We start from the raw sequence: 12780 nt of genomic DNA, 5'->3' as shown, positions 1-12780 counted from the left end.
GTTAGAGAGCCGAACAGCGTGGAGTCAACTCACTTCGCTTCGGTGTGTGAGGAACTGAATTCTGAACCTCTCCCTTCTCTTTTTCCAGACCCTTATACTTAAAAGTTTCCCCAAAGCATTTCAAAAGTTTTCTTCTTCTTCTTTTTTTAAGAAAAGCAGAAAAGCAAAACTTTGATAAACCACAGTTAAGACCAAAACACACACACACACACAAAACAAAAAAAGAAAACAACCAACAACACATGGCTCCACTGTCACCACAACAAAAGAAAAAAATGTACCTAAACTTGTGCCTATCACAGAAAACCTAAAAAAAAAACCAAGAAACACATTTATTTTTCACATGTACAACAACAGGACGAGCACAACGCACGTAACAGTGGATACGCCTGCTGCTTTCACTTCACATGTTCACAGATCTACAGCAAACTCTCCCTGCATCTGAACTACCGCCGGCACTGTGCCGCACCTTAATGCTACACACCCGTGCATACAACGCATGCACAATAAATACACCACTGAGAACACACACACACATATACACACACACTGATAAACATGTACACACTGATAACGCCAGTATCCTTTAAAACCAAAGTAACACCGAGCACGCTGTGGACTAACAGTAACACTGGAAAAACAGCCACAGATAGCCAGAAGAAAAGAAGAAGAGTTATGGGCTCAAAGAACCTTAAATAAAAAAAAAAAAAAACAGGTGAAATCCTGTTCAAAAATAATTCAGCTGTCTGTGTTATTATCATCCTTTGTAACACTGTGATACATTTTGCCAGGGGAATTGCAAGTTTGTGAATGTAGCAGCCACAGGGATAGGTTTATTCTAACAAGATGATTTGTATTTGTATACACTGCAAAGAACTTTTCTTGATGACAGTGTCTGGAAACCTAAGAAGTCAGAGTCTTTTTCAGAGCATATTACAGAGCAGAAAATATTTCAGATATTTGAAGCAATATAAATCTTTACTGTTCACTCAGAAACTTGAATTGTCCCTCTTTCTTTCCTTCTTTTTAAAATGTTTTAAATGTAAAAAAAAAAGAATGTTTGGTCCCAAATGGCTTTGAAATGATATCTTCCTGACCCTGAGCTCAGAAAGAAAAGGGATGAGGGATGAGGGTGGGAGGGAAAGAGCGCTACCTTCGGAGAGAGATGAGAGGAAGCAGCCACCCTGAACCCCAAAACAACTCCGCGGAGCCACGCCCAAGCCGTTTTTCTCTGAGTCCTCTCTAAAAACCACCTCCTGCAACACTGGGGAGACAAGACAACCAAACACATCCAATAAGGTACTAACCACGGCTCATGACACAAGCGCATAGTTAGACTCCGGCAGCCCGAACGCCTTTGCCAAACGATAATCGCCTCGACTTGCTCGCTTTCTGTGGACTACATTCGTCTGGCCTCACCCCCCATGAACATGCTTAAAGGCTATTCTAGTGTGTAAGCCAACATCATGCACGCTTTTCCTGTTGATGGTTGCTTTACAGTGGACGTGTGTCTACATTGAAAAAAAATCATACTTTAACATTTGAATTTTTGTGTGTGTGTGTGTGCGTTTGCCTCTGAGATGATCATATTTACCAGGATAATGGTGTATCCCGTTGGTAAAAACTGCTTCTGCGGGGGGCTGTCCATTTGCCTGCGGGGGCGGCATGCCAGTAAAACCATTTACACTAATTGGAGATGGGATGCTGGTCACTGTGGGGGCGCTGATGCCTGGTGGAGTACTGCCACCTGCAGCCATGGGGCAGACAGACAGAGACAGAGAGAAACAATGCAATTTTCCCCCCCCGAGGACATTATGGAAAAGTTTTACTTTGACTGGCCACCTAGTAACTCTTGCAAATGTCAGGAGGGCCGGTCCAGTGGGCCGGTGAAGACACTAAATGTCAGGGCTGATTTCTTGTCCAAGTATGGCCCTTACAGTGACACAACAGCCATTAGATGTGACTCTCAGACGTATTTTTTGAGACTAGTGAATACTGTGTTGATATCAAATGATTGCTAATTATGTGTTCCCAGAATGATCTTCTTTTACATTCCTTGGGTGTATCCCGAAACATGCATTTTCTTCCTTTCGGCTGTATCTTATTTCCACTGCAGTCTTAGAGTCGGGTCTTAAAAGAATAAACTATTTTTAGTCATTAATATTACACTTTATTAAACAGCTGGTGCTGCTGTTTTCAAAAGGATCTCATACTTATATTCGATTTTCCACATCTTATTTTAATGCCTTCGATTTAGACGGCATGATGGAAGTGAATAAACAAAAGAAAATCCTTTTCTCCAGACTGTTGTGTCATGCAGTGCATATATATTATGATATATTATGTTGTAGGGTCATGTTAACACTTGTAACACTTCAGTCAGGAAATCTTTACTTACTGAAAAACCTCAGTGCCAATTTATGAAGTAACACGAGGAAACAGTCCTCAGTGGTCACAGTCCTAACTAGAGGATGGCAAAAGGGCAACCTCTGTTTTTTTTTCTTTCCCCAGAGAGGGTTTTATATTTTTTTAAACAGCCAAACACTAAACTGACAACTATACATTTTTTTCTCACCCTTTTTCATTTCTCGTATATACATTGATAATAATTTCCAAATATTTGTTTACTAATACACTGTAAATATTGAACATTCCAGTGATTCTATAATAGATAAAGAGATATAAAATATTTGTATTCATTTTTCACTTAAATGTGTGAGTATGTTCTCCTACCAGCTCTGGTTGTTATACTGTTAACTGTTAATATAAGCAGTATTAGAGTTTTAGTGTTTGAGTAACCAACATTTGACAAGAAAGTTTTTTGTTTTACAAACATCAAAGCAGATGTTTAGACTAAAGAATCAACCTGATGTATTTCTTTGATGGATATGGTTATTCAATTTTATTGATTTATTTTATGTTGTACGTACTTAACCTTAAGATGACCTTTATGACCTGTAAAGACTTTTATGAGCACTCAGTAGCACTGAGTGCTCATAAAAGTCAAAAGTCTCATGTGCACAGATGGAAGGTTTAGGGTTTCAGATTTGGGTTCTTGGCTTCCAGTGACACCAGATTGTCTGCTGTCAGCTCCCCTCGGGAACATTAATGCTAGCTTGTGCTCATGTATATTTATGTATATAAAAATATAATCCACAATGCATGCACTGTGGTAGATGCACTTTCTGAAAAAAACTCTGATAGGTACTTTAACAATTGACCTTAAACCAGTTACCTGACGTGGGAGTCAGCGGTGCTCCGGGGAGGCCATTGATGGTGGCCATGTGCTGCATCTGGGCAGCAGCAAAGGCTGCCATTGGACTGAGGTAGCCTCCTTGGCCTACAGATGCCATCAGTGCTGCTTGTTGCTGCACCTTCAGGTGATGAAGAAGAAGGGATTATAAGCAGAGCAGAAAGTAATAAAAGTAAAGACCTGTGAGTCTGAGTTAAGCAAAGCAAACAAGTCAGAAAAAAGCATAAGAAGTAGAGCTATAGCAGAAATGCTGCTATAGAGATGGGAAACAGCATATTAGGAGGTATTAAACTTTATAGAACGTCTATTCTTTAATTATGTTTTTTTTTTTAAATTAACATTTGACTTGATGACTTCTGCTTCTTCTTTTGCCTTTTCAAATTTAAATTTGAGCTAAGCTCGAGAGCTCTGTTTAATCTCTGCGGCTCACTGAATAAATAACTGTGGATAAAAAAAGGAGTTCTGTGGGGCATCTTGCCTGAGCGTAGGCTCCATAGGCTCCAAACTGCAGGGCCATAGGGTTGAAGATGCCCATCTGACCAGCCATCTGCTGCATGCGGCGTATGGTGCGCTCCTTATCCGTGTCGGCGAACTTTACCACCAGACTGGATGAGGCACCCTGTGCACCCACCCATCCACCCACACACATACACACACACACACACACACACACACACGCCAAGAAGTACATGTTAATGTGGTTCGATAGACGTCTGACATAAGCTTGCATTAGCACACATACACACATACTGTTTTAAATCTCCGGCCAAGGCAATGGCCCCCAGAGCTTTAACTGGTGCCCATTTTCCCCAAAAAGTCCTGATGGGTTATATCTAAAAGGGACATTCTATGTTAAGTCAACCTTACATTCTCATGTAATTTTTTTTTTTAAATTTTCATAATTTCCTGTTGCGAGGCTTCCATTATGAATATATTCCAATTATTAGAGCAATTTAAATATTTATGAAAAAAGTGCCACTTTTACAGAAGAGCAAAATTTTACTTTTTTGCCTAAATCATAAATCACAAGTTGAGTGGTTTCACAAAGCTGCTTAGCAATACTCTATCTCCACCATTGTGCTTGTGGGAACAGCTGGATACTTTGTGTGGAATCTGCCAGATTTGGGAGTATTCTATGGGATTTTTGTCAGATACAGCACCAAACACAAAACAACAAAAAAGCAAAACATCAAGACAGATCTTGACTATTTTCCCCTGAAACCTTTAAAAAAAATATTACCAGTACTAAATACATACATGTACATGTGCTAGTGAACACATCGCTATGCACTCTGAATTTGGCTCATGTAAACAAATTCTTTTTCATAGCTCTTAGTTTTGACTGTCCAATCCAACAAACGTTTTCATCAGTGGTAGGCAATGTGAGCTCACTCTCATGGCACTGTAAGCTATAGAGATATAACAGGTACAATGAATAAAATATGAACAATGTGAAATTGTAATTGGTGCTTCAGATAAATTCAGAAATGCCTGTTGGACTCCTTTAATGAGCCACTCTTCAAACTTTTACTGCCAGCCCATTGCAGGTTGTAGGTACTATTGTAGCTGATGTAATGCAGCACAGTAAGCTGCAATGTAAAATATCTTCCTAGTGTACGAAACACCACATATGCAAATTACCCATATAAATACACCGTATCCATGAAGAATGTTTAAGATTTCAGATGCTAATAAGATCCAAATGGTTTATTCGAGGGCTACATGCCTTAGTTTGTTTATTTTGCTTGCACTGGAGGTTCAAGGTAGCGTACTGACCAGAGGATGTGTACACTGTCGACATCAGGGGATGGATACGGTCAGTAACAATACTCAAGAGGGCTCTGGCATTTAAACAATGCTCAGTTTGTACTAAGGGACCCAAAGCGTGCCGAGAAATTGAGCCTGTGTGATTTATAGCCTCAGTTTTCTATTCTTAGCTGACAGGAGTGGCACCTGGTGTGGTCTTCTGCTGCTGCTGTAGACCCATCTGCTTTGCGGTTCAACATGTTCTGCATTCAGAGATGCTCTCTTATTTGAGTTACTGTTGCCTATTCAGCTCGCAGCACTCTGGCCATTTTCCCTTGACCTCTGACATCAGTACTGGATATTTTCCCTTTTTCCAGACCATTCTCTTTAAACTCTTGAGATGATTGTGCTGGAAAATCCCAGCAGATCAGCAGTTTCTTCAAAGTTCAAAGTAATTGATAATTATTTAAATGTGCTACCTTTGTAAATTTAGTGAAAAATTTAGCTACATCTGTCCCAGGCTGGACTTTTTTTTTAATATGTGAATGTTGGAGCAGTTTTTACCAGCTATTTCTTTTTAAACAGCAGAGCAGGATGACAGATAAAAACTGCTGCAAAAAACAAAAATAACAACTGTGCCTACCAAAATTATAGGTATGCAACATTTCCCAGTAGTCCTAATCCACTGACTATAATTTAAGCAAATATTGTGCATATGATCACCTCTTCTTTAGAGGAACTTGAAAAATATTTCCTCTATAGGTCTAATATTTGAGAAATCTCATGAGATAGATTCATAGATTCATCTTTCAACCCGGGAAAAAAAAGTGTAAAAAATGGCTCAACTGAGATGGAAAGATCGAATAGCCCTAAGGACAAATTTCCTCACTGGGACTGATAAACTCCAGCCTGAGTTAAATTTATAAGGAATATAAGCACTATTTGAGTCATCTCTCTGTGTGACTCACCTCTCTCACACACCTACATGCACGCACGCAGTTACTCACAGGCATTGTCTGGCTCCCGTGTAGTGCACCGATGGCTGCCTGAGCTTCAGCATGAGAGGAGTATTTTACAAACGCACAGCCTTAAAGAGAACGAGAGAGAGGAGAACCTGAGTAAGGGGATAATGAGATCGCGAGAACAAAGGGAAAAAAAAAAGTTTCCTGAGAAGTATATCATACAGTATCACAACAAAGCATTTATAGTAACAATACAACAAGCAGACAGTCCCCCCCCCATCCTTTTTTTCCCACCTGGGATAAATTTTCTACAGTAACAAATATTTAGTGAAGAAAGCCTCCTTTGCTGTGGATTGCTACATCAATGTTGATCGAAGCTCAGCAGACTAAATGTGCCAATCTGGCGTCATTAACGACTTCGAGGATCCTCAGATAGCGCTCAAAATGCTACAGCGTTTTGGTGTCGCTTACTATTGACAAGCGCCGTTGATAAATTTGAGTGATCAAGTTCTCAGTAATTATTGAGCTAAAGCCCACTTAGCTGAGTAAGCTGGCTGATGAAGCCTTGTTAATGGAGCTTCACGGAGGAATCAGAATGATCAAGCCCACTGTAATCATCAGGCTTAGTTATCATCGAGTCTCATTGATTAGCTGCTAAGCCCACTGATGAACTTCATGCGGTGAACTTGTGTAGCACTCTGACAACATTTAAAAAGGGCATTTTTCTGGCATGACATGAAGCCCGACGGTTAATAAGGAGGGTGACTTATTTTTTTTTTCTTTATCAGAGCCTTGTAGGTTGACTCATGAGGTTAATGGGGTTCATCTGTAAAGAGCTGGTGGTTTGTATCTCTCGTCCCTTTGGGCGAAAGCTTTCAAATGGCATTTACTGTTGAAATTTACTGAATCTCCGGTATTCTTATGTAACGACTCCTCTGATGATTGTGAAATAGCCCGCTTTGACATCACTCAGCGCGGAGTGTTTTAAGAAGAACTTTGCAAAGTCACCAACTTTGAAAGGCCAAATCATTTCTGTGCAGTAGCCTGTGAAAAAAGTCTGCCGGCTCAAAGTCATAAACAGCTATAAACTCACCTTTGCTGTTTCCGTCGGGACCTCTGAGGATGGTGCATTCCTCGATGCTGCCGAAGGACTCGAAAAGGCGCCGCACATCATCTTCTGACTGTTGCTTGTTGAGCATGCCCACAAAAAGCTTTCTGTCTTCTAAAAGGAAAAAGGAATAGGTCACGATCAGGAGTTCAGGAGATCAGGAGATGCTTTTTGGTATTCTACAAAGAGACGTGCTGCGTCGCTTAGACAGAGGCATTTTTGCTCAGCCTTAGATACACAAGCACCATGTCAAATATCAGAAGTTTTGTGATACAGTCGATTGCAACAATTTTCAAACTTGAAAATCTGTTTGATTAATTTTCTTTAGAAATTCAACTTTATTTGCGTTAAAAACTACTGAGTTGAAGCTATACGCAAAAAAGAGAAAGTTATAGTAGAGTTCACAAAAAGTTCATAATGCTAGAAAAAATGATTATGTAATGTAATCTAATGCTGCAGTCCTAGTGTATTTCTAATTCAATGCTGTTCCTGAGCTGAAAGTCTGTAATGTGCATTTTAAATGGACTAGCTGGTTGGTGTATTATGTTATTATTTAGTATGCAATCTATTTGAGGTGCACAGCTGTTTCTGCATATTCACTTTAAAATGTATTAATACTGTTTACTGTTTAACCAGCTGCCCATTGCATATTTGCAGGGCACCATAATCAAGGCAAGGAAGCCCTTTTCTGTGGAGTCTCTGTCCTTTGGGAATATGACTACCATCACCCATGGCACAGTATGTCTGATGCTAACAACAGTGCTCTCTCTCATCACATTCAGTGCAGCTTGCGTGACACATGCTGTGTCTGTGGTAAATGTTTGCCACTGTATAAGTTGGCTATGCTGCTGGTTTCACATGTTACGCCCCCTCTGCAACCTCAACTCCTTATGCAGCGGTAATGCGAGAGTTTCTGTTGCCCTGGATTTAATTGCTAATCGTCTATACCTGACAAGGTGTGGCAGGGACACCAGACACTGTCATGCTCTCTCTTGGGCGTTGGTGTTGTTTTTAGCTAAAAATATTTAGTAAATTAAAATAAAGCCCATGTTTCTAAAAAAGAAAAAAAGAAAGCAGTGTGGAGTCAATCTCCGATTTATATCCTCCTTCACCATATCTATGAACCTCATCTGAGGTCTTCCTCTTTTCCTCCTGCCTGGCAGCTTCATCTTCAACATCCCTTATGTTGCGATGATGAGATATTTGACTAAAGTTACGTTCATATAATACCACTTTGTACCTCAAGAAGGGATAATGAGTCAGTGTAGCAGCAATTCCCTCACTCAAGCATGAGAAGAAGTAGAGCTGCCCAGAGATTTGGTGGGTTTTTTAAAATTTCATTCAGCAGGAAAAACAGTCAGGGAATGAAACTGTAAACATAACTCTGGCAGAGTGACTGTTGAGAGAAGATTAACAGGAGTTACCAAGCGAGCTGGCCAGCTAGTCCAGCTTATGCTTCCTCTCACACTGCCCAGGCCACCGGTATTAAGAGATGATGGGGACTTGTAACGAGCAACGGGCGCACAGCAGATCATCACGGAGGCTGGTTGCAGAGCTTTTATGGTTTTGTGTTTTCTCATTACTTGTTTTTGTTTTCAATTCGGTTTAGTTTCACTTGGTTTCCAGAGTGGCTTTGCTTTAGTTTAGTGTTCATTAGTTTGCAGTCTTTGTTAATTATTTTCATACAGACGGTATTTGTCAGGGGGAAGAATTGGAAAATAAAAGCATAGATGTTTTCATGCATAAATGCTTAGTTTCGGTAGTAAAGATGGTCCGACGCAAGTTCAGAAAATCATTTCAGCTGGTCTTGTTTTATTTTTGTTTCTGTTTGAGTCACACACAGTTTTAGTTAAATGCTAAATAAAACTAAATTCATAATAACCTTGGTTAGTTTTTGAATGATTTCTATGCTGTAGCAATGTCTCACAAAGGCAAACCAGCACTGCTGAGACATCCATATGACATGGAAATAAAAAGAAAGCAATACGAAGCACCACTCAGGATTCTGAGCAGTCACTGCTTTCTACTGTGACGCAACAGTGGTCTCTTCTAGAGCGAGGTATTTGTGGCAAATTAAATGGTTTTCATTTTTTGTTCATTTATTTATGACTCCCTCCTGCACCCCATCCACCAGGAGTCATACTCTTCAGTTCCATTGTGGAAGGAAATTTCACCAAGTCCCTCGGTCCTCCCGAGGATTCCACAACATGTCGTAGTTTTCAAACCAGAATATGAATGATCTGAAAAATCTACCATGTTGAATGTTATTTGTGCAGATTCTACAGAAAATAAGCCAGTGATAATCATCTTGTATTAAATGTTATGTGTAAATAAATGTGAATGCATAATGTGTGGTGAGACAACATCCTGTACGCAGCATCCTAGTAGCTGTTTCATCAGATGTTTTTGTCAGATATGAAATGGCACGACAAGATAGAAACTCACAATGACAGTGTGACAATGCATGGGTCTTGCTTGTCACATCAGTCTGACATTTTTTTTCCCATTGAATCAGTCATTTAAAATTACAACCTATAGGCAAGGCAAGGAACTGCGCCTGTCACAGGTGTCAGATATGAGAGAAGGCAGCTGTGTGGGTGTGTCTTTCCTCAGGTCAGAACATGATTAAAATTTAACTAAGGTCAGTTCCCTAGTCTTGCCAGTGAACTTTTTCTTTTTTTCCCCTTTCCCCCCCAAAGAACAACATATGTATTGTCATTATTATTATACAGAAGTAGGAAGTAATATGCATAAGTCAAAGATTATGCTGAATCCAGGAGACAGCTATATGAATGTGGGAGGCTATGCGCATATTTTTCCCATGGCTAAAGAAAAGCTTTGCTAAGACCTTCGAAACAGCATACCTACTTTCTGTATAAGGTTACAGCAGGTAAAGCGTCAGGAAAAATACTTTATCATTTCTCACGGCCAACACCTAATGCATTTATGGGTCTAATTCTCATTTATGAGCACGTAGCAATAACCCATTTGCATATATTAACTGCTGGCCTCTTCTTTGGCAAAAAGCCTCCACCATATTTATGCCCAAAATGCTGATGTGAAGTAACTTGATTACATGTAAATCTTACACGTAATTTTGGTACAAAACATTAAATTTAATACAACTGGTGAAATTAAATGTATTTGATTGGTATACATTGAGTTTATACTAAACTATGTTTTTTAATGATTAGTTTGAATTTGAGTTAAAAAACATTTGATTTTATATATTTCAGTTGCATTTTACTCAAAATTATTGTGTCATGTTAATGAGGGCCAGTACTCTTTTTTTTTTTTTTTTAGTGAAGTAACTCATAATTAAAACCTAATTTCTTTCTTTTCACTGTAAATTTTTTCACATATAAAGTTACAGGCTGTCAGATACATTGTAGAACGTTATAATCGGATACAAATCGGTCATTCAGGGTCTCTAATAAAATATGGACAGACCAAGGTTCGGCATCAGTTCATTAGTGTCAGCACATGACGGCGTTAGTCGAGTCACTCAATGAGTGGTCGAGGAGAATTGTGAAGCTGACAGCGAAAGTGTGCTGGGAGCGAAAGCAGCAGATGTGTCGATGTACACGGCTGTCATCAGTTCCCGCATCGCATAGAATCTGAGCTTTCTGGAAAAAAGGGATGTATACGTTCGGAAACTAATGAGCCTCAGTGCAATTGAGGCTCTGAATGTGCTTTGCAAATTAATGTGTGTCTAGGTGTGGGTATTCGCGAGCGCCCGTGTGTGCGTGCATGCGTGTTGAGGGTCCGTTCCCCGCTGCTTGTGCCTGACAGGGTGTCCTTGCCAAGTCAACAAGACTAATCTGCGCTCTGGCCTTGCACCGGGGGAGGGGGCAGGGTGGGATGGTGAGTGTTTACAAGAGTGTAGCGCATATCAGAGGTGGACACACATATGCACAGGCACGCACTCGCAAATCTTGAAATGTTTGCACCCCCACACCCTCCTCCTCCTCCTCCTCCTCACATCTTCTCAGACACATACACATTCATAGTACACACCTCAATGGTGGCCAACAATTCTCCAGGGAAGCCACCAATAAACATTACATCTTTCTTTGTGAAAGGACTTACACACACACGCACACACACTCATATTCAGCAAGAGAGCAAATCAATATACACCAGAGTCTCAATAACGATGTAAAGCCCTCTCTCTCTCACGCACACAGACAGTACATGACAGTGGCTCTCCCCGATCTCCCACTACAGTAATATTTAGTTGGCTCGAGTTGTACCAGGATACATAAAAAGTATTAGTTTCCAATTTCATTATTGATTTTTGCCCCACTTAACAATATTCCTTTTTTTTTATCACTTGCACAGACCGATCTTCACTAAATCAGTTTTCACACATGAACTCTGGAAAATGTCAGGGTAATCAGGTCGGGACACTGTCCCCAGTTATCCTTTCTCACACACGTAGCGCACTGTAGCAGATGGCTTGCGTTATCTGCAGACTCAGTACTGGAAATACTGTTTGGTTTAGGTGAGGGAGATGTCTGACTAGAGCAAGCACAGAGCAGGATATAGGACACTCGCTAGCTGTGAATTTGTTGGACAAAGCTGCTTTATTTCAAGATCAAGGCACATTAGTGCACCTGGTCATCAGGCGGTCTTAGTACTTGGAAGCTGGCAAGTTAAAGGTCTCTTAATGTCAGAACTGACTGTGTGGCACATTTGCATTCTCACGAAGCTCGATCAGAGAAGTTATGACTGAAAGTAGCTGCTCCTTATTTGTTAACAGTGGTGGAAAGCAACATGCTTATTGAATCAAGTGCTGTACTTGAATCTCATTTACTTGAATATTTTTCAGTTTTTGCTATCTTATTGTTGAAGTAATTTAAAGATGAAATATTGTACTTCTTACTCCAGTGCATCTATTTTTATTTTATTAGAAAGCCATAGTCTTCAAGTTTCAATCTTGCATTTAAACTTATGACAAGCTTTTAAAATCCAGAGCATTAAATCAGTGGCTCGAAACCTGTTGGCTTCTGGCACTGTTACAATAAGAAGTGCTTAGTTGGTGATCCATGCCAGTTTTTTAGATGTGAAGTATTTGCTGCTATTTTACCCTGAAAAGGTAAAATAATAGTGAGTACGGTGGTGCAGTGGTGCACTGCTGCCTCACATCAAGAAGGTAGAAATCTGCCTGAGATTTTTGTGTGAAGCTTGCATGTTTGCTCCGTGTGGGTTCTTTCTGGGTGCACTGGCTAGTACTTAGGTTAATTGGTGATTCCTAAATTGCCTGTAGGTGTCTCACTGTGTTAGCCCTGCGACAGCAATCCGTCCAGGTTATACCCTGCCTCTCATGCTGTGACAGCACCTCCCATCCCCACCTTCTCTACCTCATCCAGGAACAAAAGCAAAATACTTACAGTGCAATAAATCACTATTTTTTTTTTATGTCTGATACTTAGATTACACTTTATTTAATATTTATGTTCACTTACTTAAGTATGTGTGATTTTTGAGGAAATATGGGTAGAACCTTCTATTGCAGCTCAATAATAATGTGATAACACTGGGGATATGAGGTGACAACAAGATGGTAATAATAAGGAAGTAGGAAGTTATTATCAAGTAAATGCCAAAGTAAGAAAAGGTAATAACCAAGTGCTGTAACATCTTGTATCAACACTGGTTTTAGCTGAGTAATATTACACTGAAATGTATGTAACTGGGTCATAAGGGGC

The 12780-nt window shown here is 40.0% G+C and overlaps 1 protein-coding gene across 13 annotated transcripts in view; it reads right to left on the bottom strand.

Moving 5' to 3' along the window:
* celf4 (CUGBP, Elav-like family member 4) overlaps nt 1-12780 on the bottom strand; it is an 88337-nt gene that overhangs the window by 6638 nt on the left and 68919 nt on the right. For 5 of the 13 annotated variants that reach the window (XM_063474510.1, XM_063474515.1, XM_063474513.1 and 2 more), the window contains exons 4-9: nt 7055-7183; nt 6007-6086; nt 3732-3872; nt 3236-3374; nt 1595-1747; nt 1154-1264 (exon numbers count right to left, since the gene is read on the bottom strand). In XM_063474510.1, coding sequence (XP_063330580.1) covers nt 1154-1264; nt 1595-1747; nt 3236-3374; nt 3732-3872; nt 6007-6086; nt 7055-7183 — 753 coding nt within the window. The remainder of the gene's footprint in view (nt 1-1153; nt 1265-1594; nt 1748-3235; nt 3375-3731; nt 3873-6006; nt 6087-7054; nt 7184-12780) is intronic. The other 8 variants (XM_063474516.1, XM_063474518.1, XM_063474517.1 and 5 more) reach the window with 3 other exon arrangements.

The sequence above is a fragment of the Pelmatolapia mariae genome, linkage group LG5, assembly GCF_036321145.2.
Source record: "Pelmatolapia mariae isolate MD_Pm_ZW linkage group LG5, Pm_UMD_F_2, whole genome shotgun sequence".
Lineage (NCBI taxonomy): Eukaryota > Metazoa > Chordata > Actinopteri > Cichliformes > Cichlidae > Pelmatolapia > Pelmatolapia mariae.
Note: the sequence above shows the minus strand (reverse complement) of the source record. Positions and strands in the feature narration are given on the sequence as shown.